General features: G+C 36.5%; 1 protein-coding gene across 1 annotated transcript; it reads right to left on the reverse strand.

The window, feature by feature from the left end:
- LOC149413365 (bleomycin hydrolase) lies at positions 1-27,017 on the reverse strand. Its single transcript, XM_089645602.1, has 11 exons — positions 26,742-27,017; positions 24,739-24,896; positions 22,609-22,739; positions 19,603-19,717; positions 16,113-16,250; positions 12,855-12,975; positions 9,444-9,571; positions 8,409-8,635; positions 6,347-6,467; positions 4,954-5,064; positions 1-4,194 (listed from the first exon to the last, which is right to left on the reverse strand). The coding sequence occupies exons 1-11, from the start codon at positions 26,746-26,748 to the stop codon at positions 4,087-4,089; spliced, it is 1,365 nt and encodes a 454-aa protein (XP_089501728.1). The 5' UTR covers positions 26,749-27,017; the 3' UTR covers positions 1-4,086.

Here is a 27,017-nt window from a genome sequence, read left to right on the forward strand (position 1 = left end):
TTGTATTTAATTTGCTTTTATTAAAATAATTGAGAAAACGTTTTATTTCAAAATAAACATGCCTAGAGTGTAATAAAGCAGATAGTGAACACAATATGGATCATTTGTACAATGTTAACATGTTAATTAAAAGTTATTTACAGCACTAGTTAGTAAAATTGTTAATAAAAAACACTTCGGTAGAATGGAAGACAATATTAACCTCTTAAGGACCACGCCCAAGTATACTCGGGCGGCTATTATGTGCCAGAATTCGGAATTCATACTAAAGAAATTTTTTAATTATTTTTTCACACTATGCACCACAACATCAATATTCAGTCCCATTTTGGGCCCGAATATGGCTTTTATATGAGGATATATATTTTGAGTAAATAAAATTCATTGATAAAAAAAAGGTGTTTTTTTTTCCATTTTTAATTTTTAAATGATTACTGAAGGGGTTAATTATCTTTAAAAAAGAAAACAATGTTTAAGGGTAAGCTGAAAACTATTCATAAACTGCTTGTTCATAGATGGCTCTAATTTAATTATTTTAGGAAGAAACCCTTTTTCCAAGTTATGCTTTAATATATTTACTCACCTTAATATTTTAAAATGTAACTTGCAAAAGTGTTTTTTCCTAAAATAATTAAATTAGCCATCTATTGCCAGTTTATGAATTGTTTTATGTATACCCTTACCATAACATATTATTATTGTTTGCTTACTCAGAACTCTCTAAAAAAAATGGTTAAAATTTATATATGACATAAAGACTAGCAATAAAATTAATGTTAAAACAATTATTCCAGTTCAAAAATAGAAGCTAAAGTTGGAGCCATAAGCGCCATTTTGTTTTGACATTTGAAAGGTCCTAGTTAACTGCCAATGCTAGGTTTATTTCAGCTTTTGAACAAATTGTGTTCAGCTGAGAAGCACAACAAGATGACAGTTGTGCTTTTCTACTGATTGAAAATTGTTTAAAATTTGAAACGGATTTAGAATCGGCGTTTAAAGGGGACCTTTTAAATATAAAAAAAATGGTGCTGATTGACCATATGATGACGATAAATGTCAATTGTAAATGTGTTTATGTCATTGACAAACGTGTATATAAGTGCGATTGACAGAATTTCAATCAATCTGTCAATATTTTCACCTCAGTTGCTTTTTCGACGTATGCGGAAACATAACCTAAAATGTGTGAATAGTGATAATCTTTTCATTTTACTATCCATAACTCTGGACAGTCATGATATAAGGCAGTTATAAGTAAAACCAATGCTATTCCGCAATGATACTGACTTCCAAGGGCTCGATAGACAGAGCAATTGAACATATTCAATCGCACAGCGAAACGATCATTTCGCTACATTGGTGCCGCTGGTCTATGGTGTCTATACGCTTAACCAATATATACATGTCAATGGGAAGTCTCGATTTACAATTCCTTCAATTGTCTCAGTAAATGATCAATTAGAAATAATTGTCAATTGCAGCAATAATGTGACTATTGCCGCAAGAACGTGACTATTGCAGCAATTACGTGACTATTGAACCAATAACGTGACTATTGCAGCAATAACGTGACTATTGACAATTGACATTGATCGTCTCCTGGGCGCTTTACATTTAACAACCCAACTTTAGAGTAAAGCAATATTATATTTTTATTAATTTAATATTTAATGTGTGTATTATTTTGTACACATGTTTTTTTGGTTGTTGTTGAAATTAATTGATGGTAACTTTTTTTTACGCGACACTCTTCATAATAAATACCCTGCAAGTGTTGTGGATCCAGGAAAGCTATATTGTTATGCGTTTGGGCGATGTTAAGAGGCAGATTAAGGAGGGGACTAATGATTTTTAGTAAGGACTAAGAAAAGGATTACAAAAATACATACATTAAAATGATACATCGATAATTTCAAAATACCCTAATTAAAATAAATCTGTTACTTTGAGCACCGTAAGAAAAAATTTTGTACGTAAAAATTACTATATACATATATACCGTCCTACTCATAATAGATAATACGGAGGGATAAGAGCAGGTTAGTTTAAAACGTTACACATAATCACGCGCATGCGTATTGCGTATAATTGCCGTAATACTGCAGTATTAGTGGCTGACAGATTTTTAAACCGTCCCAACCCCCAGGATTAGGGACGTATTACTCTGGTATTAAGACGGAGATCGCAGACTTAAAAATCTTGTTGATTTGACAAATATCGATCAGTCGCGCAATGAAAATGTAAAAAAGCAGTAATACCCATTGGCAGCACTATCAGAGGAATATTTTAGATCGAAATATCGATTTAGCAAAGCAAATAAGGAACGCATAATCAAATTGGTCAAATTTCGAAGCAATTCAAAGCAGACCTTTTCAATGACATCGCAAATGTCATCTGAAGAAACGTGAAGTTTACTAACTAACGGCGAAATGCAAAAATGACCGTGTTTTTGAGGATTGGAACAAGGTGGTGCCAGTCTAAAAAAATCTTGCATGAATATTATTATGAGTAAATATTTTAACCCGTGCAGTATACAGCCCTTCTAAAGGTATAGCTATACCAGCGCTACAGAGGCGTTTTAGGGAATCTTTATAAGTAAAAGTTTAACCCATAAATCGGATATTTAAGTTATAAAACTGTGGCATTATAGTTGATATAGGTGTCAATTTCGCCTTGGCAAAATATAAACTAATACATATCAGTATAAAAAAATTATGATAAAACTACAAAAAAAAACTTCTAAGTTGCTAAAGTAACAGATTTTCAGATTAAGTGGTCATAATGTATTAATTTTAACCCTTTCGCTGTGTTTTAAATACACATTTTTGACAGTTGTACGTTTTATTTTAAAAAGGATCTCTCATAATATTACTATGAGGTTAGGTTAGGTTTGCGACAAATGGGTTATTTAGTAAAAATGCAGTGTATGGAAAATATTATTAATAGAAGGTCAACAAAGTAAACTAACATGTATTGTAAATACATAATAGGAAAATGTTAGTTAAGAAAACACTTTATAAACCATGAAAAGGTCATTAAATTAAAAAAAGTAAAATGATTGCAATAAAAGCCATAAATAAGTTAATGATTTATCAAATGATAAGAAGAAATCTTAAGCAAGATTAAAAACGAGATATGGCAATATTAACATATTTCAAGTCTTTTAGGTAAATTAACTCGCCCATTTAAAAATTCTTACAATGATAATGTATTACATTATTCTGAAAGGTACTTATTTCATCTACGTTAAAAAAGCTATATATCAGTTCAGGGCTGTCGGTAATCATACCGGAGATGAAAAAACCATTATTGGGATGGCGTAATAAGAGTCGTGACAGGCGATAACGAAGAGAACGGACAACCCAGCAAACTCTTTGATAAAGTGAAATTTTATTGTGTAATATTTTAAGGCAAAATTAATTTACAAGGTCTACATTGCAACTGCAGTGCTTTGTACCGTGCTTGGGCACGATTCTTCAACACTGCAAATACAGTGGTTCAACCTCTTCGGGTTAACTCCAGTTTATGGAGTTGAATTACAGAGCACACTTTAATTTATACACGGTGTTCGGAAATCAGTAGTACAAGAGGGAAAGTGGTGAATCTACATTACAAAGAAAACAATTTTTTTTTTTTTTTTCATTTTGAATTTCGATTTTTGTTTAGCAATAAAAAGGTTAAAAAAAACTTTTGGAGCCAGGTATACGTATCAACCCATTATAAATACATTAAACAGGTGATATTAACCCTCAAGCAAGCGATTATTTTTGAATTTTACCTAAAGAATATCTACTTCAGACTTGATTTACTCGAAAACGAAAGCTCAAATCATAGAAAGTTAAACTACAAATGATGTAGATTCAACAGTTTTTCGCTTGTATTACTAGTTTCCGGACACCATGTGTGTGCATTATTTTCAAAGATATTATATCAGTTAAAAAATTTTTTTTTGAACAGGACACTTTTTTTTTGGCCTGAACGAAGTGTTGTTAGAACCAGTGATATAATAGCCACACTCCGCTATGAGCACAGACTGCCTCGCCAGGAAAATGGGCATTTGGTGTATGACGTGACGCAGTGAGGATGCTAGTTGGTAGCGAGGGTTCCCATAGGATCCCAGGCGGGCAGCGTCACCGGCACCTGGTTGAACACGCTCATTATTTCTTCCGAAAGGTACTTCTTGTCACAGACCACCTGGAAAAATTAATATTAATATTGTAAACGAAAAATGTTTCAGTTTTAACTAACTAATCATCAGGTCGTGCTACACTCCATTGTTTCATTCACATTCATACATTCTCTTCTGTTTTTCTAAATCTTGATGTAAATATTTTTATTTATAAAAATCATGATATTGTTACAGCAATATCAATAATATCATCGCCGTTGATGTCAAGGGAGCCAAGCCACAAATTTGGCGTAAATGAGTTAAGGTTAAACGCAACGCTCGTTGTATTCTACGTGTTCACAGATGGCGTTAATTAATTAATTTTGTTTAAATACGCTTTTGCAAGGTATTGCTTTACAGTATTAAGACAAATTATTTGTTTGCGCCCTCATATACGCAATATGAATATGAATAAATAGTTTTGTCCATATAAAAACTCAATTCTATCGAGAAAGGCATACAAATACAATATTGGATTGAATCATCGGTAAAATATTGTATTTGTGTGCCTTTCTCGAAAGAATTAAGTCTTTAAACGAATAAAACTATTGATTCATATTCATATTGCGTATATACGGGCGCAAACAAATGATTTGTCTTAATATTGTAAAGCAATACCTTGCAAAAGCGTATTTAAACAAAATTAATTAATTAACGCCATCTGTGAACACGTAGAATACAACGAGCGTTGCGTTTAACCTTAAGGAGACAAAAGCATCATAAAACAATCAAAGATGCATTATAATAATTAAGTTAGAAAAGAATGTAATAAAGTAGAAAGTTACCTCAAAGACGAACTCATCAAACCACTCGGTTGTGAGGAGAAGATACCCCTTTTCTCCCATCTCTTCGCCCCAAGAATTCTCTACGCGGAACTTTGTAGGGTTACCCTCATTCTAAAAACGAAAATAATACAAAATTAATTACTTGCGTAGGAACTTATTAGCGATTGCTTCAAAACGAATTTATTAAAATTTTACTGGATGCCTTAGAAATAAATCTTGGACAAAAGAAAGGCACTCATTTTGCTATGTTTTTAATGTGAATACCGTACTAGAACCGTCCAAAGCCAGTGGTACTATTGCATCCTCAATTGGGGTATGTTAAGAGGCTGAAGGTAGTGGGAAGGGAAAAGAGACAGGGCAGAGAAAAGTGGTGATGTATCTGGATATTCAAATGTGGTCACCAAACACAGCTGAAGCCATAGAAGGTACATCCACTGGCCGTTATTTTAAATTTAGTTGTAAACTACTTATGTTATAAACTGCGCCTGCTCTCAACAACACAGGAGTAGAAATAAAGCAAAGCTTCCATTCTGAACAGTGTATTCATACGAGGGCGATACTGACAGTATCTTCAGCTCTGCTTGATGCGGCTGATTTTTAAAATAAGAATTGCTACAGCACTTAGATTGGGTATTTCACAGAAATTTAAATATTGTAACATTGTCATCAAATTTATGGCTCGGTGCCATTTTGTTTATTTGAGATTTGAAATGTCCCCGCTAACTCTTGGCGTGCCGATGCTAAATTTTCACCACCCGCCAGCTGATTCTATTTTCGAACTAAGTTATTTATTTTTTGCAAAATGATGTTTTTGTAAAATGTACCGTCTTACCAGAAACAATAAGTAGTTTCTTTCACCAGACGAGCTTATTTTTTGATTGTGCCAATTGGATACGATGGTACTCAAGAGGTTAAACACCGTTTCTAGTTTTGTTCAGCTAGATAGTAATAATTTCATAGTAAAAATTCAACCGGTAAAAAAACAAAGTTTTTTTACTATAATACATGTGTTTTTATGAATAGCTGTATTTAAAAACATATATATATTTTTTTGTTTTACTGAGGATTGAATCTTCCTCCCAGGGACTGGCTCTGAACTGCTGTGAACTTTTAAAATGTTTTTTAAAATAAAAAAAATTGTTTGATTGAGGATTGAACCTTGAACTGAGCCAAATCCTGATTGTGTAGGACCAAAATTAATTTCATACATTAACCGCTGTAATTTCATCGAATTTCAGAGAAATGCGTGACTTCCACCAAGTTGACAGAATGCATTGTCATCGACAATGAGTCTATAAGCTGAGTTTCAGCTCGATTGGATGTTGGAAAGTGGAATCTTCCAAGATTTGCATTCATTCTAAATTACATGTATTTAAAAAAATTGTTTTTTTACATCAATTGAAACAGCTGTGAAAGCCATGGCGTGGGTCATGGCAGACTCCCCATAGATCACTCGGTCTTCTTTGCTCAGGGACACGTGGACGTCCGTTCCAAACACAAGGGAGAAGTCGTGTCTGAAACAAATAGGAAATTTAAAGTAAATTGTATGGAGAACAAAATCAGAATCGCTTGCGGTAATAACATTGTAGATTCTACTTTTTATTTAAGAAATGTAACCTCTCTGTTACAACATTTTATCTGTGCATGTCAAATTTTAATTTAATTCAATGGTGTACCAATAATGAAAATACTTGAATTTTTAAATGAGTACTACAGTCATTATTTTCTTGAAAATACCTTAATTATATTTTCCGAGTAGGGTCATTTATTCAGGTTTATGTAGAAATGATAAAACCAGTTAGTACATTCATATAACTATATTTTTTTGACGATTTTCCTCGTAATGAGAGATTTTAAATTTTTAGATAATGTTAACTACTCTGGGGAAACATCCGATATAAACATGAATTATATATGAATAATAAGACGTCATTACGCTTGCAAAAAGGCTATGCACCAGATTTTAGCAACCATTTTTAATAAAAAGAGATTTTAACATTTATTGTTGTGAGAATCTGTATTTAAGGGTTTTCTCGAAATATATTTTAAAACTTCACACTGATAGATGGCGTTATTTTAAATATTTTCGAATAAGACACTTTTGACACGTTATGGTTTTGAATATATTAGATGAATTTTTTCAAAAATTCTCAAAGACAATTTTTCTTCCTAGCTCCTAAAATCTTTAACCGTATCCATTAAAACCTAAAAACTGTGAGTCAACCCCATTCCTTTAAAAAACAAATTACGAAATGGATCCTTACACACGGAATACATTACAACTACAATACCCATTCATTCTACACTCTATCAATTTAATCACCTTTCAGTCAAAAAATAATATATCCTTATTACCTAACTTAGCGGTATAGTATGTACAGAATTAATTAGTGTGATCTATTTACTAATAATTTCTCAAATTTTTCATCTTTTTATAATTCTCTAACTTCTCCATCCTCTTCTTTCAACCCAAACTAGCTATACATCATTTTTCTTTTTTATACTATAGTAATGTATAGATTCTATGTCCGCAAACTGTAAAATTCACCCGCCATAACACAGGATCATCCCTAGCATGGAGGGTGAAATATCACAAAAAACCACATGTACTCTCTAAATCGTGTATCAATAAAATAAATAAATAAATTATCAGTTTGCGCCCGTACATTAAATATATTAATCTGAATAAATTGTTTTCTCTACCTATAAAGCTCAGGTCTTAGAGAACAGCATAAAAACACACAATTTGACTACGAAACTAACATAAAAAATACATTTGCCAAAACTCGCGAGTATGTTTATAAATAAAAAAAATTTTACCCAACCAAAAGATATTTGCGAAAAAGAGTGCATCTCAAAGTCCTAACGGCATAACGCATAAGGCTTATTATGCCCTTGCTGGCGTTAACTAGACCATTTTCTATCTGCTTGCACTACGGACAATGCTATATGAAGATCGAGAAGAAGAGATACCAAGTCTGTATTACATGGTTCCCGATACATTATATATTTTTTACAAGTTTTTAAAAGTTTAAAGTTTTATTAGAGGTTGCAGTAAATATTCTCTGCCACTATCTATTTAGCAATCCATCAAGACCATCTGTTTTTAAAGCGTTAAAAATTTGTGAATGTTTTAACGTACATCGCTTCTTTCCAAAAATCGTCACCAATATTTTTTCTTACGAGGAATTTTTTTCCTTCAAAATAATGCACCACAATAATGTAACTGATACACCAGTAGTCTCTATTATTTTTATGTCTTTCCGTCACGTAAAATCTTCAAGATGCCGGTAACTGATACACCAGTAGTCTGTATTATTTTTCAGTAATAAAATAAATATAATAATTTTGGATATTTTCGAGTGGGGCATTCAAACAGATTTTATGAGAATTGTCGCTTCTGCTTCACCTTAAGTTTAGGGTGTTACATGTTAGAATTAGGATAACCAACTCACATGCGAATGTCCTCAATGCCCATCTTGGGCATGAATCTCTTGTTGACGTCGCAGCCAAACCAGACGGCCTCGCCAGCCTGCACGGAGCGAGCTGCGGCTTCGCGCAAGTGCCTCACCTCCTGGTTATTGTAGAGGGTGCGCCTTCCGCCCACCACGTTTCCCAGGCAGTCCACCATGTAGAGGGCGCCGTAGGGATGTGCCGCTCGGGGATCCGTCACCAGGCACACCTGAAATAGACAAACAATCAGATATGGGAGGTACTAAATAATGTCTACTAATAGACAAAGGAAACTGTTGTATCAACGGGTTTTCTCACAAACTTTCTTATTAAATAAATCTCTGGCTCAATAAAGCACTTGAAACTTTAATGTGATAGATTGGTAATGGGCTATAATATCTTATTTAGCAGGCAGTAGGAATAATGTAGACCCCGACCTTGAGATTCCCACCATATTTAATCTACAATACTCAACAGCTAAACGCCATCTATTCATACATCATTCCTGAACATACTGAGCCCTAGATTCCTACACACCCCTCATATCTTAAGAAAAATCAGTTCTAGAAAATTGAAAATTCTGGAGAAGATTGAAAAGCATTGATAGTAGTCCCAAACACAGGTTGCACGTGACATCATAGTTCTAGTAGTTCTAGTAGAAAGAAGAGGACGACCGTAGACGATGCACATACAAGCTCTCTCCGGGACTATTATAGTTGAGGAAAATGGCTCACTTCATGGCATTGAAACTAACACAACTGATATGAGTACAATTACATCTGCCCTGATGATGAAACATTGGCTAAAGAAGGAGGAAGCGCAACTCGGCATAATAATCCAAAAATTAATCACCGTAATGCTTTTGGTAAAATTTAAAATCGTATCTGATATGAGTACAGTTTCATCGAGTTGTTCCAGGCTGCATCCCGGAGTGAAGATTGCCCTGATGGTGGCCGAACTCCGATAGGAGAGGATGCCAGAAAAACTGACAAAGAATTTATAAAAGTGTAACAATTCACGTATTGTCTATGAGTAACCTTATCATCCACATTGTAGAGCGGCTTCACGTGTTTCTCGTAGAATTCTAGCGGGGTAATGAGGCCCACAGTATTGTAGACGTTCTTCTTGCTGTAGTAATCCCATGTGAAGGTTTCTGGGGGAGTACCTGCAAAGTAAATACACCATCATGACTCCTTCAGTAAACATTACTTGTTCTGAAAAGGGAATAAGTCACTACTAGCTGTGTGGTTGTAACTTGTAATAGCCCAGCTACACTACTCGCGAAGTTGATCGAAGTTGACCGAATACGATATTCGGGCATCTTCGCTTCGCTTCGCAAGACTTCCGATTGTTGTCGGTAAATGCGCCCGAGTCAAAGGACTCGAAGCGTCACGGCATAAATAAACCAATCACTGACTGGTTGGACTGAGTTACTCGCGAAGTACACGAGTGTGTGGGCACGCACTTCGAACTTCGTCGAGGACTTCGTCGAAGCGAGTAGTGTAGCGGCCGCTTTACACAAAGACAGCCAGGAGGGGGGTGGGGGTCTAATAAAGGAAAGGATTAACTGATTTGATTTCCCAAGCATGGTTGTGCTCTCATGTAAATAGCCAAGCCGATATTGACAAGCGGATATTGTCTATGGATTGACATTTCTAAACATCAAACAGCTGTTTTTATTGTTAGTTTAGCTTTCAAAACCAATAATAACATAGCAACAAACCTTAAAAACTCTAAAAGTAGAAATCCTTAACTTAATAATAGTGGCATATATGAATTAAAATGTGACGACACCGACTGCAACGCTACTTATATCGGACAGACGGGAAGGGCTTTCTCAACTAGATTCAAAGAACATATAAGACGCAGAACATCTCTTAGTAAATAATCACGTCCCGCTTGACAACAATGAATTTAAACTCTTACATATATGTAAGAGTTTAAATATATTATATTTTTCTATAGAAAGAAAGGGCCTTAGATTAAATTTACTTGAACAATTAGAAATCAATAAAAGAACCAATAACCCTAATATTACATTAATTAATAATGTAAGCAAAATTATTTATTCAACGCTTCTAAGTATGTTCACAAAAGCTAAACAACATACCACATTTAAATAAATTAATATCAGCCACATCATTGTTAAACAATTAAGATAACATTAATGTGGGGAAAACAGACTTCAAAATACCCCTACAGAATATGAAATCTATTGTCACAATTATTTTGTCAGTAAATCGGTTTAACCGGTAATAAATCATTTTAAATTGGGAGGGAGTAAAATAGAATCATATAAATAAGTCGCCTAAACGTGGTTATAACTACAGTTTGAAAATGGCCTTGAAAGCCGAAACAGCTGTAACAATATTAACCGTTTTAGTGCTAATCAATTTTTGCAAAAATAAATGTAAATTTCTATACACATATTGATTAATTCAGAGGAAAAAATAATGGTGTCAAATTAAACACTCTAATTTAGTCAAATATCAATCAATTTTATTAATTCTTTTTGCATTATAAAGAAAAAATGTTTGTTGATATAAATATGAAAAAATAAGATAAAATATCAATTTTGTTTCTTTTTGAAATTGAAAATCATTTGTTGCTTTAGAAAACACTTTTGTCGGAGGAATTTTGGCAAAATTTGGTGTTTCTTCTGTTTCTGAAGATGAAGAGGAGATAGAAGGCTCACTTTCAATCCTCAATCTTTTTCTTCGATGCGTTATAATACTGCTATCGTTACTATTTGTATCTGTTGTTTCACCTCCCGTAGAATCATTAGGAATCAAATCAATGTTCGAAATAATAGCACGTGACATAGCTATTTTTTTTAAATAATGTAAAAAAATGGAAAAAAGGTATTTTTAAATGTATAAGAATGCACTCTCGTTACAAATTAGCGTACGTCCTCTCCCGCGGAGCACCAAAAACACACTGAAACTCGCAGCGCTTCTGCGCTGCGCCGCAATTTTCGATACAAACGATCGCAGCGCTTTTGCGACGCTTAGCATTCTAACGGTTAAACACCAAAAAATACTTGCAAAACTCAACAATTATTTTATTAAATTTGATTTTAATTAAATTTAAAAAAAAAAATCAAACAGCTGTATAAAAATACTAGTAAATTGACAAAGTCCAATTGAAATACACCCACTTTAACATACATTGGCAGTCCGCAGTGCTTTCTGACACCGAAAAGGGAATTTAGCCATAACTCCTGAAATTCCGAACATTCCATTTCTCCAAGCTAAAACGGATCCAATTCATTGCGTATTTGACATCTTTCAATTCTGAGAGCTTCGTTAATCTGCCTCCGTTCATTAAAAAGTAATTTTGCTTAACGAATGACATTATAAAAAAAGTTGTGCATATTGACAGTTAGTCTCTCAGTGAGAGCTAGGATGTCGCGGTTAAATAGACGGCAATTGTCTACCGGCTGTCGGAATCAATTGTTGTACTCTGCTTAACGCCGCCTAATAACCATAGATGACGGATGTAGTCAGTATTGTATTGATATAGGGTTTTATCGATCGACCGTGCTGGTGCACCTATCTATACGTTCAGAATTTGCTAGGCAACAACTGTCTGCCTACAAAGAATTTTAACCCTTCAGTACTTTCATCACATTTGTTCAGTTTGCAATGTTTTCTGTGTGTTTCAACTGCTTTATATACACCTTATTTTTAAATATTCCATAAAAACAAATACTGCTTTCGATACTAGATAAAATTATCTTTCCGGTGTATGCATTTAAAATAAAAATTACTGTTTCGAAATAATAAAATTCAATGTGAAAAATATTGTCAAAAACGCTAACCACATTTTTACTTAATATTTTACTCAAATCATAGAAAAATTGCAGAACTCGATATTTCGATAACACATTCGTTTTGTTTGAGGAATTTGTAGGAAAACTGTAACATCATTTTTATCTCGTTTATATAATACAAAATAATTTTTTTTAAGTTAAACCGATTTTTACGATAGCGGCGCGAAATATGAATTATTCATTCTGGCTATTTTTAGGATTTTATTAATGGATTCCAGTATAAATATTTGAGATAAAATGAGAAGAATAATTATTTCTCTTTCTAACGTAAAAAAAATTTATGTATTTCCACATGATAGATAAAAACACTTTTATAAAATATGGACATCCGGTCATATATGACCCTAAAAAGCTGGAGGGGTTAAGATACTTTGGGCACGTTGCTGGCCAAACTGGGAATTCGAATAGGCTAAGTGGAAGCTCATGATCAATGGAAGGCAGAACAAGCAGAAGAGCATCAACGATGTGTTGGACTGATGACGTGGCTCTCCTGCAGCATAGGACGGCTAGGATTGGAGGAGTCTGATTCATCAGGACGCTCACGATCCTCATCAGTTAGGTAAACAATCAAGTAGATGGTTAGTATAAGAATTTATGTTATAATTTTTCAACTTACTGAGACAAATGGCAACGACGTTATAGATGATCTTCATCTGCTTTTCGATCGCGGCCTGGATCACTTCTTCGGAGGCGTCCGCATCAACCAGCTGCCGCAGCTCTTTGGCAAACTGTCTCAACTGAAAAGCAAAGACAAGAGATTAATTCACTTTGAATCGAAAATATTAATAAGAATAATAATCATTAATAAACTTAGAGGTTTTCATGGGCCAAATAAACAAGATCTACGTTTATGTAGTCGCATAAAAACAAAAACTTTAATATTTTTAGAAAAATATAATATGTAGGTTAAGTTTTGGGAAGTACAGTAAGGACAATGGCTAAATATACTCTTTTTTTCTAGTTGATACTTGGCATCTTCTTTTTGCACAACATCTTACCTACTTAAGGCAAAAACTTTTTTGCAGTGATTACTTTCAAAACTGACACAATGTGAAACACATCACTAATTCACGATCTGACGGGAGACTTATAACCTTTTTTTTTCAAATGTTTCTAGCTTTCACCCTTCAAGAGTGTTCTAGATATTAATTTTGTTTAAATTGGCAAATTTCAAAATTATATAGAAGATTGGAGTCAAATTCAGACATCGAAGAGATGAGATGTTGAATGGAGTAATTTTAGATAAGTCTTGATAGAAGAGAGGATATTTGTTTAGAGAGGGACAGCCAAAAAACATGTGTCCTAAAGTTCCCGCTTCTAGACCACAGTGTGTACTATCTGAGTAAAGCACGTGAATTTTAAAATGGTGAGTAAGAAGGAAACAATGTCCTCATTCGAAAAAGCGAGGAATATCTTTTTTGGAGAAATGGGGCAATTGTAGAAAGGCATAGCAGGAAGCAAAAATAACTACTCACACGAAAAAAGTAATTCCAACCATGGAAAAAAAATTTATATACAAAATTTTGAGCATTTTCAGCATTGTAAAATTTAGGCAACTATACAAAATTTTACCTTCAAATCTGAATCGATTAGATACTAATTCTACAATATTGATTGTTAAAATCAAAGAAAACAAAGAAAACTTGTCTTCCAAAGATTTAAAATCTGCAAACCTTGTTATGTTGGAGCATAACTAACTAACTAACCATCACGCCGTTTCCCGCAGGGGTAGGCGGAGAGGACGGACCGCCAAACAACTTGGTCTTGGCACACACTCCTTGCCTCATTCACATTCATACATCGTCTCATACATACTCATCTATTATTATGACTCCCGACATGGCCCGACTCGAGTATCTGATTCACTTGATTGTGCCATGTCTTCCTCCGGCGTCCCCGACTTCTGCTACCATTCACATTTGCATCATATATCCTCCTTACACTCCTATCTTTGCTCATTCGCTCTACATTTCGCTCTGTTGGAGCATGAATTATATATTCCAATCCTGGGCGGAAAGGCATCGTGGGCTAGGGTGACCAAGACTTAATGATTAATTGGAACTTCAGAATAACCTTAATATATCATAAGCTGTACTTATCTTACCGTGACTAACTGACTAATTTTAACCACAAGAGAGGATACATAGAAACCGAAATATGTCTACCATTGAGTCACATTTTTTCATTGTGCACAACGTCATACATATTACATTCATCGTGCCCTACAATTTACATTCATCTTGCCCTACGTTATACATATTACATTCTTCTTGCCCTACGTTATGCATATGAGGATCTGGTAGTGAGACAATGAAATATGATGTTGTGTGGTATCACAGCGTTTATTGCGAGTCAGTATAATTGTGCAGTTGGGAGATGGCTCTGGACCGATGATGATGATACCAGGCGTAGACGGCAATGACTGCGGTAGAATGGTCGAGATGCGGGTCAGTGAGTCGACGCCGCGTTGGTGGAGACCAGACTCGTGGGCGTGTTCAGCACTGAACACTGTGGGTCTTCTGGGTACTCCAGTGTGAACGAGGTAGCCGAAGGTGCGATGGACCTGGTCGGCAGATGAGTGGGAGATGCAGGCCAGCAACGATGGTCGCGGAGCAGTGGCGCAGACCGGCGATGATGCGGTCGCAGGGTCTAGGCGCGTTAGGTCAGCGCTGGCTAGGAATGATAGCCCGGGCCAGGGCGTTGAGGTGAAATTCCAAGGAGTCCACGGTTGTAGTTCGTGCAAAGTCGGGTGTAGGTGTGTAGCAATGAGGTGAAGAAAGATCGAGGCGTGACGCGGGGGGCACCGGCCATAATGGCCGATTCCTCCGTTACGCCGAGTCGGACTTCTCGAGTGGGATGATGTCAGGTCGAACTTGTTGAATGGAATGATCTGGTGTACTTAGGTCCTCCACCGCTTATATAGCTGCTGATTCCTTTGTTCTTGTCTGCCACGGGTTGGAGTAGCGTCTGGACGTCGATCCCGCAGGATCACTGACTCATTACAACATTGACTCAAACATTCTCTATCAGCAGTTTACGTATCGCGGTCCCGATATTTCAATTGAAGTTTCATAAGTCTGATTGTTGACTCAGCTTTTTTACTTGTGCGGTCTGGTTATGATATGATGACCCTAGGAGCGGTGACGTAACCGCTACATACATATTAAACACTTCTATTACTTCCAATTGCTGACATAACTCAAACAATTCATATCACAAGTTTTTTGATTGTTTTATAAAAGATTTCGTTGATTAGGCTCAAGCTACGAACCAAATGAATAATGGATATAATTTTCATGACAAATGACGTAGATATTTGCTTGTTGTTTACTCTGCCGTAATATTATTTTTACAACATTACATTACATTGTATTCTAAGTATTGACATATATGGCGGACAGGGCATGTCAGCCACCAATCTGTTCTGCTGAAGGAAATAACATTTATTGTAATGGACTCCACACCGAGATAACACCAAGATCACACCGCTCGTACATGTAATTGAAATACATCATGAAATTGTGTAACTATGGGTTTACGGATCTACAAATTAAAATTTTATTGAACGTGTAGTAATATTGCGGGATGAGAAGGTTGTCAGTAGGACTACTGTAGTGTTAGATTGAGACGGCAATAGCATTGCTGTATATACAGTAGTGCGTGCTCGATTAGTCTCTCTTGATAGCCAGAACTCCTCCAGGTCAGATGTTAGCATCGCAATATTTCATTGTTACTAGTATCGTGTGTATAATAAACTTGCTGTGGACTGAAGACTATTTTATACTTCAGTTCCAAGATTCAGTTTATCATATGAAAATAGAATTATGATGGGGCACTAAAGAGTCCAGTGCTATAATTTGAGAACAATGCGTACCTTTGACTTGAGAATGGCATTCATGTGACGGCTGTTCTCGCAGCTGAAGGACTCGGGGAAGCACTTCTTGGGCATCAGTCCGTGCTTGTTGATCAGGTTCACCAGCATGTCCCACTGGCCCCCGTCGCAAGTCGGGTCCTGCACAAGCAAACATTATATATAACATATTATCTCTTTTGTTAGTAAACATATTACAGCCCCAATTTGGGGTAGTCGGGGGCTATTAGAATCATTTAATACATAGTAGCTTCATTTAAAAAAACAAAAGTAGAGTTGATGTGAGAACCAATAGAGGGACCCATCTGGGCCTTAAAACGGTTCGTGAAAGTGGTGGGTGCCCTCGACAGCCCCAATTTGGGGAATGTTGAAAGTGGTGGGTGCCATCGACAGCCCCAATTTGTGGAATGTTGAAAGTGGTGGGTGCCCTCGACAGCCCCAATTTGTGGAATGTTGAAAGTGGTGGGTGCCCTCGACAGCCCCAATTTGTGGAATGTTGAAAGTGGTGGGTGCCCTCGACAGCCCCAATTTGTGGAATGTTGAAAGTGGTGGGTGCCCTCGACAGCCCCAATTTGTGGAATGTTGAAAGTGGTGGGTGCCCTCGACAGCCCCAATTTGTGGAATGTTGAAAGTGGTGGGTGCCCTCGACAGCCCCAATTTGTGGAATGTTGAAAGTGGTGGGTGCCCTCGACAGCCCCAATTTGTGGAATGTTGAAAGTGGTGGGTGCCCTCGACAGCCCCAATTTGGGGAATGTTGAAAGTGGTGGGTGCCCTCGACAGTCCCAATTTGGTGAATTTTGAAAGTGGTGGGTTCCATCGACAGCTCCAATTTGAGGAATGTTATGAAGTTGGAGGAAGTGGAGAGGGAAAGGATATGCGAGAGAAAAAGGCCCTTCTTCCACAGGGATATGCAAGAATCCAATACTCGACAATTCGAATATCTTGGCGACTGCCGCCATAAATCTGTACAGAGGTTTGTACATAGGCACACATTGCCAACATTTTGTAAGCTCGTCGGCAACGCCAGTCTTTCGCGACCAGCTGGATGAGGTTTTTCCTACTCACATTGTCGAGACTTTGATCATGGCATCACTTGTGTCAAATATTTTGTAACAATGAGTGTTCTTTAGATCAATTCTAGGAACAGAACAGTCAGCAAAAAATGACAGGATATAAAAATGACAGCTATACAGCAACTGTTTGGTGGGAGTGAGGTTATAAAAGCATTCTAGTTTTGACGTTTTGAGAATTCAACAATCATTGGTGGAGACGAGTATCGAGATTTCAGTAGCGACCTTGAAGGTCCCACATGGGAAGAGGCCTTCGTCTCTCCTCTCCACTTCTCCTTGGTTCCCCAAAGGCCCCACGATGGAAAAGGACTTGGTTTCTCCACTCCTACTTGGTTCCCTGAAGGCCCCACGAGGGAAGAGGCCTTCGCCTCTCCTCTCCACTGATCCTTGGTTCCCTAAAGGCCCCACGATGGAAAAGGACTTGGTTTCTCCACTCCTACTTGGTTCCCTGAAGGCCCCACGAGGGAAGAGGCCTTCGCCTCTCCTCTCCACTGATCCTTGGTTCCCTAAAGGCCCCACGATGGAAGAGGACTTTGTACGGACATCGCACGACAAGTTTTTTGCAACATGCGTACACAACATGAGCATCCGATACTTGCATATCCCTGGGGAAGAAGGTCCCTGGTCTAAAAGATTTTCTTTCCTGAAGTAGAATAACAAGCTTGAAACATGCTGTATGCAGTAATGCATCTGTGTAAGTACTGTATTACCTACATTTCTACAATACTTTTAATTTTAATCATATTAAAAAAAAGTCTTCAAGAGCATGCAAACAGAGACGTTTTCTGGTTATATAAGACGTCTATAAACAAACGGAAATGTTTATACTGCAGCGAGATAATGCAGTAGGTAAATGCACACGTTATCTTGAAAAACAATATCACATTTTAACCATTGAAGAATATAATTATTATGTTCTAACAAATCTCAAAACTTAAACAGAAAAAGAGATAAAAAAGGTAACGGATGCAACTGGGAATCGAACAGTGAACCTCTGTATTACCAGGACAACACTCTACCAATTCAGCTAACGTGACCGAATTTTATATTTCTATTTTAAAAATTACTCTCAATTACAGTGAAACTAACACGTTTTTGGAGGGTATTTTTTGCGCTGGCGCTACGCTGTCTCCGGGCGAAAATAAGGATCCCGCGCGAATTTCTTTAATTTCTTTTAAATCGTTATATCTTCGAAAATATTTTAATAAAAATTTCTATGAGTAACTCAGCACACCCAAGCTATAAAAGTACTAAAAGAAAATCGAATATTATTTGAAATGCAACTCAATTAACCTTGTAATATGTTTATTACGGTCCACCTATCGGTATTTGCCCATACCTGCTCTTTAAATACGACCGACAACTTGAATGAGTTGAGTGGGTGCGGAATAGAGATAAAGATTCGAATTGGGTTTCACGGTCATAAAAACCCTCATAATGTTGAGGGATCAGTAGGATTTATAGGCCCTGTTAGAAGTTCTACCGAGACGAACCCTCCGATATGAAAATATCTGGAGTCGGTGAATTATTTTCCCATTTGATCTCTGGTGAGTTGACGTGTTGTTGTTCTTGTATTGTTTTGTATTTATTTTGCTTATATAATGTAATTGCATAATGTGGATTGACTAGCTGATCATTTGTGGAAAAGTGAGTGGAAGGGTTTAGTTTTTCCTATGGGGAAGATTTAACCCGGACAACAAAATCGGAAGAAAAAAAAAAAATGTACCTAATTAAATACATTCCATAAATATTAAGTCCCAATCTGCCCAAAGCCGGTGGGACTATGACATCCATGGGTATGTTGTGAGACTGAGTGGAGCGGGTAGAGGAAGGAGAAATGAAAGAGAAAGATGGAGGAAGTACCTGACTTTACATATTTGGCCACCAAAGATGGCTAAAGTCATTTCAAGCAAAATTTCGATTTTGAATGTTAATTTTTCACCAGGGCGATACTGAGAGTATCTACCGCCCAACCACCAATCAGAATAAGTATTACGATTATGCATTCTTTTGAAAATGAATGTTCATTATTAATTCTATCGATGATGCCAGTTTGTTCTCGAGTTACTTGATATCATGATTAAATAATGAGTAATATGAAATTCTGTTTTTGCATTACTGTCGTTATGGCAATGTTATATTTATGGATCCAACATTGTTCAACCATACTACTGCTGCTTGCATATACGCACAGCGCTGCCTCGTCTTTGTTTCTACCTACACATCAAATGCATAACATTCACTGCATAACCGCTTTGATAGTCTGCACAGATTATTAATAATATTAAAAACACTAGACTTACATATAAGAGGAAAGTGACCAGTCTGCCATCAACCTTTTCTCCTCTTCTGGCCGTGTCCACAATACTATTCAACCAATAGTGGCATCTCTCAATCTTATCCCAGAAAAACACTAGACTTACATATAAGAGGAAAGTGACCAGTCTGCCATCAACCTTTTCTCCTCTTCTGGCCGTGTCCACAATACTATTCAACCAATAGTGGCATCTCTCAATCTTATCCCAGAAAAAGATGTATCTGCAAAATAAAACAATATGTGTAGTGACATCGCCTTTTTTTGTTGAATTGGGATGGCGTAATACTCGTCAAAATACTTAAATTAATACAATGCAACAAGTGTACAAGGAGATGGACTTGTCGAACGTCACAGCGGTGCTGCCAAGGTTTGTTATCTATGTGAGGATACTGTGACAGCGCTTAATTAGCAGCAGACACAAACCTCGACGGATGACGAACCTCGTGCTGGCACTGTTGGTGGACGCGGTGCACTCTTTCGCTGCAGCAGCTGGTCCAGTTTCCTCACCACCTAGGATTCTTGCTGCAGAGTCTCCATCCTCTACCTTTGTCGAATGTCACAGCGGTGCTGCCAAGGTCTGAAATCCATGAGAGGACATTGTGTCAGCGCTCTATTAGCAGCAGACACATACCTGGGCGGATGACGAACCTCGTGCTGGCACTGTTGGTGGACGCGGTGCACTCTTTCGCTGCAGCAGCTGGTCCAGTTTCCTCACCACCTAGGATTCTTGCTGCAGAGTCTCCATCCTCTACCTTTGTCGAATGTCACAGCGGTGCTGCCAAGGTCTGGAATCCATGAGAGGACATTGTGTCAGCGCTCTATTAGCAGCAGACACATACCTGGACGGATGACGAACCTCGTGCTGGCACTGTTGGTGGACGCGGTGCACTCTTTCGCTGCAGCAGCTGGTCCAGTTTCCTCACCACCTAGGATTCTTGCTGCAGAGTCTCCATCCTCTACCTTTGTCGAATGTCACAGCGGTGCTGCCAAGGTCTGGAATCCATGAGAGGACATTGTGTCAGCGCTCTATTAGCAGCAGACACATACCTGGGCGGATGACGAACCTCGTGCTGGCACTGTTGGTGGACGCGGTGCACTCTCTCGCTGCAGCAGCTGGTCCAGTTTCCTCACCACCTAGGATTCTTGCTGCAGAGTCTCCATCTTCGTGTCACCTGTTTCTGTACTTCATTTTATTTAACTTAATTTTAATTTCAATTTGTAATATTTATATATTTTTTGTAATATCTGCATTAACTGTAAAGCGCCCCTGAGGTGATATCTCACAAAAACGGCGCTATACAAATCATCCAATAAATAAATAAATACTGTGATATTGGAATGGCAGAATAACAGTCAATAGATTGTAATTAGCATAATGTATCATTTAATGAAAAAACTTATTTTTTTAATTTAAATTATTTTATGAGATTAATAATCCGTTTGCACAACAAGATTTCTTTTATTTTAACTTTCTTAAAATTTGGGAAGATAGATAAACAAAAAAGGTTTAATGTTATAAAGTAAAATATATCTACAGCTTTAGAAATTTGATTCAATAGCACCATTCCTCTTGTGTTAGAAAATCTGTTCTGCCGTGTGGTATTTTGAATAAGTCGTGGTGATGACTACGGCTATAATATTCCAATATTGAATTTACAAAATGTTCAATTTTTATTGGAATAACTTTTGAGGGTTAAACCCATCCATGTGATAAAGGGAACTCTAAACGAAACATGAAACAGAACAAGACACAGAAAAATGATATTGTTAATTCTGAATTTGAAATATGAGATTGACAAAAAAGATATAAAATTATTAGGTCTAATAGCTGAGTGGTTAGAGGCGTAGTCCTGGTAAGACAGAGATCCTAGGTTCGATTCCCAGTTGAGACCGCTACCATTTTATTTTTCTCTGTCTTGTTCTGTTTCATGTTTCATTTAGATTTATTAGTATTATCTTCTTCAATGATATTACAAAATGTTGTTTAGAATATAATATTATATAAATGATGTTGTCCATTGTCTGGCTATGTTATAAATTTATTTCATTATCACTGACGACGTGATGCTAAATTACACAAGTCTAATTGAGACTGCATATTTTATCTATCATTATTAAATTAATATTAATAGTGATTGGCCTTTCAAATGTACACGTGTGGGTTAATATTGTCATAAATAATTAAATATAAATAGTTTAAAACAAAGTCGCTATCCGCGTCTGTTTGTGCGCTAACTTCTTCTAAACTACACAATGGGTTTTCACTATCATATAAAGAATTTTGTCCAGAAAGTTTATATATATACAGGGTTTTCCAATAAGAGGTGTTATTTTGAATAGCCCACTATTTCGGTAGATGTTACTTTTGAAGCTGTCATTTTTTGACATTTAACATTTGACAAGTAGAAACTACGCCATTAATAAAAATGGAACGATACACGCTTCAACAACGCATTGAAATTATTAAAATTCACTTGAGTGAATCAAATGCAAATCATCTTGAGTGATGAGGCCCATTTCCACCTCAGTGGCTTTGTCAACAAGCAAAATTATCGCATCTGGGACTCGGAAAACCCAAGAGTTATTGTTGAAAAGCCTCTCTATCGTCAACGTGTGACTGTTTGGTGCAGTTTATGGTCCGGCGGAGTCATTGGACCTTACTTTTTCGAAAATGAGGCTGGAGCAACAGTTACGGTGAATGGATTGCGCTATCGAGAGATGATTAATGATTTTTTATGGCCCGAATTGGATGGTATTGATCTGGACAACATTTACTTTCAACAAGACGGCGATACGTGCCACACAAGTAACGAAACCATTGATCTTTTACGATTGAATATCAGAATAACACCTCTTATTGGAAAACCCTGTATAATACATTCATATTATATTTATAGAAAGTAGAGAAATGCTGGATACAATTCAGCTGGTACATAAATAAATAGAAACAGCGTTATGGTTTAGTTAACTCCTAGTATTCACGGGTGAGCATGGCCCGGGGGAGCATGAGTTCACAGGCTGAGCGATGAGCATTTCTGCATTAAATTAAATATAAATAAACATATTCCTATACTAATTATCATTTATTATATTTGCTAAAATAAGCACTTACCCTTGCGAGAATTCAAACTCCTCGATGTTGAGTGCTTTCATGAAGGGCAGTCGGATGACATTGAGGGCAGAGAATATCCAACACCTCCCGCTGACCTTCTGCGTGGTGACGGGCTTGCCCTCCAACTCAACCTGAATTAAACAAAGTCATACACTTCATTAGTCCGATAACACTTTAATCTAACCCAAGTAATAACAAATTCAAACAGTAACAGTACTTCTGTGTGTGTCAACATAGATTCGATAAGTCTGTAAGGTGATGCACCTCGGTGCGTAACATTTTGAATAGGGTGAAATCACAGACTCCTTAACCCTGCAGTGGTCGCGTAGACTACATATGTAGTCCACTAATACTAAATCAAAAATTTCTCCAAAATGGTAGGCATTAGTTTCACGTGCCGCTAGGTACTTTTAAACGAACTACCGAGAGACGCACTCAGTGCAGCGCAAGCCACAAATCGTGTGAGGACGTGTAACAGTAGCTCCGCAAAGATCCTGGACTAAATACGTAGTCTGCACGACCAATCACGTAAGTATTTTTCAAGTATGTAATATTTAAAAAGTTCATTCGTGGGGATCATTCGAAAATAGTGTCTTTCCTGCGCAGAAAATATTATAAGTTAATAATTTTTAATAAATAGTTTTATTGTGTTCTCAATTAGAGCCAAACCTGTGATTTTTGTGCCAATTTTTGGAGGATTTTTATTTATATTTTATTACATAATTATAAAACAGAGGATTTGATTAAGTTTTGTTTATTGTATCTAGTTAAGAAAACTGAACTGATTATATTTTCAAAGTAAAATAAAGATATTATGCTTAATTTTTATTTTTTACAATTGACATAAACTGCGAGAGGGGTAATGTAATCTAAGCCATGAAATAATTTGCAATAGAATTTAAGAATACATGATATTAAAATTATAAAATGTGTGGGGTAACTGAGTCACCCCTCATGTTTTGTTTCCATCTTGGCACGGCGAAGATTAATAAATGAATAAAGTCAGATCACAACTTGGGGAAATGGATTTTCGATAGTTATTCATAATATCACGCAGAGGCGGCTCCTGGGATCCAGAAGTGGTAGGTCAATAATTTTTTTTTTTTAAATGTTTATACTTATCAGTAAACAATGAAAGCAAAATTACCTAAACATTCATTTTATTGCACCTGCAAATGCACTGATAAAAAAATATTCTCAGTAATGGTTTTCAAGAATTAACCCAAACATTTTGATTTTTCTCTATAGTCAAGAGGGCAGAATAAAATTGAAAAGCGGGTCGCGAGAATTGGGCCGCGGGTTGTGCATCACTGGTTTGTGGCAAGTAAAATTACAAACCAAAAGCATAACAATCGCAAGCTAGTTATTTATGACAAGTGGGATTTTACAAGTGGTACGATACGCACAAGCTGGTGATGATAATATAGACAATTTAGTGTTATTTTTCTAGGAAACCTTTACATTTTGTTAATAAAAGTGTATTTTCTAACATACTTTTTTAATAAGTAATATTTACTTGTATGTATTTTGAAAATATACGTCACATTTGCGTATATATCGATAGTAGAGGCATTTATGTAGGTACATAAGACTTAATAAGACTTATAAGGACCTAATTTAGTTGGTTCTCTCGTGCCCGTTATAACCAAATTTGACTGTATATATATTTTTTTTACATTAACCCCACACAGGACCTTTCGGGATTCTATGCGGAGGGACTTTTTTAAGGAAAGGAAGGAGAAGAAGTTCTGGGAAGGTAAAAGCTTTGGGGGTTCAGTAGGAATCTATGGATCATTGTGTCCAGGAGTGACAGTGATATGTATTATGTTTAATGAGTAATTTGTGAAATAACACAAATTAATCAAATGAAATTTACTTTGAGCATGCCGGGATTTGCGACCCGATTTGGGACCCGCAACCTCCAGCTTGCTAGAGTCGAGAGCCTTACCTCGCGACCATGGAGGCCATCATATATCACTGTTGACTGATCATATATTGCAAGTGTCTGGAACATCAGTGTCCTCGACTCTCCATGCCAGCGCAGGACCGTGAGGAGTGGAGGAGCCTGCTTTATCAGGACTATTGAAGTGAAGATACAGTAAATATATTCAATGGTGAGTAGGTACTAACTTTGTGAGTGTAGACATGTTGGATGGTTTCGACATTTTTCCTAGAAAGGCAGACGTCAAAGGGATCAACCCTGGAACAAACGTTCAGGGCTAAGATGTTTTTGGGATCACTTTCAAAATCTTTCTTCAACTGCGATAACTTCTCCGTAGTCAGTGGAACTGAAAAATAAAAATAAATTATCAATCATGCGTAAGATTTACGCGTCCTACCCTTATTAAAATCTCTGTGCATGACACTGTTGTCAAGGTGTCCCAGTGTAAGCAACCCAGAGGCAGATCGAGGGAGAGGTGGAAAGATAGCGTGGAAGAGGATTGGAGTAGGACATTAAGGACTGAGGACTAAAAGCAGATGACGAGGGACCGCAGCCAGTGGAGAACATTTGTGGAGGAGGACAAATCCCACTCTGGGATGCAGCACCCAAATGATGATGAAAATAAAATAAATACAAGAGGGACTCTTAGATGTTTTAAAAATAGTAATTGTAGTGGAAGAGAATTAATATATGACGTGAAAATGAGTGGAAGAAGAAGTCGGCGATGCCAGACGAAGATATGGCACGATAAAGCCCTACCTTCCTACAGAAGCAACAAAACTACTTATCAACTCTTACGTAGTCTCACGTCTCGATTACTGCAACGGCATTTATGCCAGCCTTCCAAAATATCAAATTGACAAGCTTCAATCAGTGTTTAATGCAGCAACAAAGCTCATAACCGGGGTTTCAAAATATTTGCACATTTCAGAACACCTTCGTAACCTTCACTGGCTCAAGTGCCCTGAAAGAATCCAGTACAAACTGTGCTGGATGGTGTTTAAATCAATCAATGAAATGGCCCCACCCTACATCTCTGAATTATGCGTCCCGGAAAACACTGGTCTGAGGCAGTCAACTCTTAGATCAGCAACATCATTAGCTGTAGGCAGACTGATAGAACCTATGCGCAAGCCAAATACTAAGTTTGGTGATCGCGCTTTCGGAGTATCTGGGCCGAAGGCTTGGAATAAACTCCCTCCAGAACTAAGATCCATAACAAGTCCAACAGAATTCAGGTCTAAACTAAAAACTTACCTTTTTAAGCTGTCGTATCCTTAAATTAAATATACTACTCTTAAGAGAAAGTCCAGTTATATCCAATTTTCCAATTATGTCCTAAATCCTGTATCTAAATTTCGCTAATAAACAATTATATAATGTTAATTAAGTGTTAATCTCAAGTGACCTACCAGGTAAGTATTGTACTGTATAATATATTATCTCCATAAATAGTTAAGTAATAACATAGATCACTGTAGAGATGTATTATAAGTTTGTACAGCGCCCTTGAGGTGATTTTGCACAAAAACGGCGCTATACAATTCATCCAATTATTATTATTATTATTAAAGTGAATGTTATGGAGTCAGAATTACTGAAGCATATATATGAGACGATGCATGAATGTAAACAAAGCCAGGAGTGTGTGCCAAGTCAGATGTGTGGCAGTACATCTGACTACCCTTCCGGAAATGGCGTGATAGTTAGTTGATGATTTTATTTTTATACTGCAGATGTTGCAAAATACTTTTCGTCTTTAAAAATAGTTTTCACATCTGTGTTTATCGATTCAAACATTAGAAATAGTATTTGCAGTCACATTATTCTGTCAGAGTATTTTTTAAAGGCTTCATATTTATCATAGTTTGTATTTTTTCCGATAAGCATAAAAGATAAGTTAAGTTAAGATATACGTCATTGATAGCAGTACTGTTATAAAAAATTGTCAATAAATATAAAGGCAGATAACTAGCTGTAATTAAGGTCAAACATCTCGGAATTTATTAAAAATACCGTTAGCAAAGAAGTTCCGATGACAGATTAAAATAATATAGGTTACGCATGACTAGCGGATTTTCAAATGATTGCACTTTCAAAACAATTTAACACAATAACTAAAAATACTTAGTTAATAATATCTACACTGCCATCACAATATATAAATAACTGTATATGGCAGTTTACTTACCCGACATGTTTAAACAAACTCTATTAATTTATCAACAAAGTTTTTGCTACAAAACTGACTTGACACCAACAACAAAAGTTGCGCGATTAGATATTTAATATTTTATCGGGTTAATTCGACGATATTTAATTATTTTAAAATATTAAGCGCGCTTTTTGTGCATCTGGCGATATTTAGCGGACGCTAAATGTTTGTGTTCGATGTTAAATATCCCAAAAATGACCAAATGATGCTCACGTCAAGTAACTAAATGCAATTTTCGTAATGTCAAATTTT

This window comes from Hesperophylax consimilis, chromosome 22, assembly GCF_061612785.1.
Source record: "Hesperophylax consimilis isolate HC1 chromosome 22, BYU_Hcon_1.0, whole genome shotgun sequence".
Taxonomy (NCBI): Eukaryota; Metazoa; Arthropoda; class Insecta; order Trichoptera; family Limnephilidae; genus Hesperophylax; species Hesperophylax consimilis.

Bases quoted from the DNA above. Each gene is read 5' to 3' on its own strand.
- LOC149413365 (XM_089645602.1), bottom strand. The intron at 9,572-12,854 runs GTAAGTTGAAAA...TTTACTTTGCAG, and splicing joins CGTCGTTGCCATTTGTCTCA to GTACTCCCCCAGAAACCTTC. The intron at 5,065-6,346 runs GTAAAAAAACAA...TTTCGTTTTTAG, and splicing joins TCACAGCTGTTTCAATTGAT to AATGAGGGTAACCCTACAAA.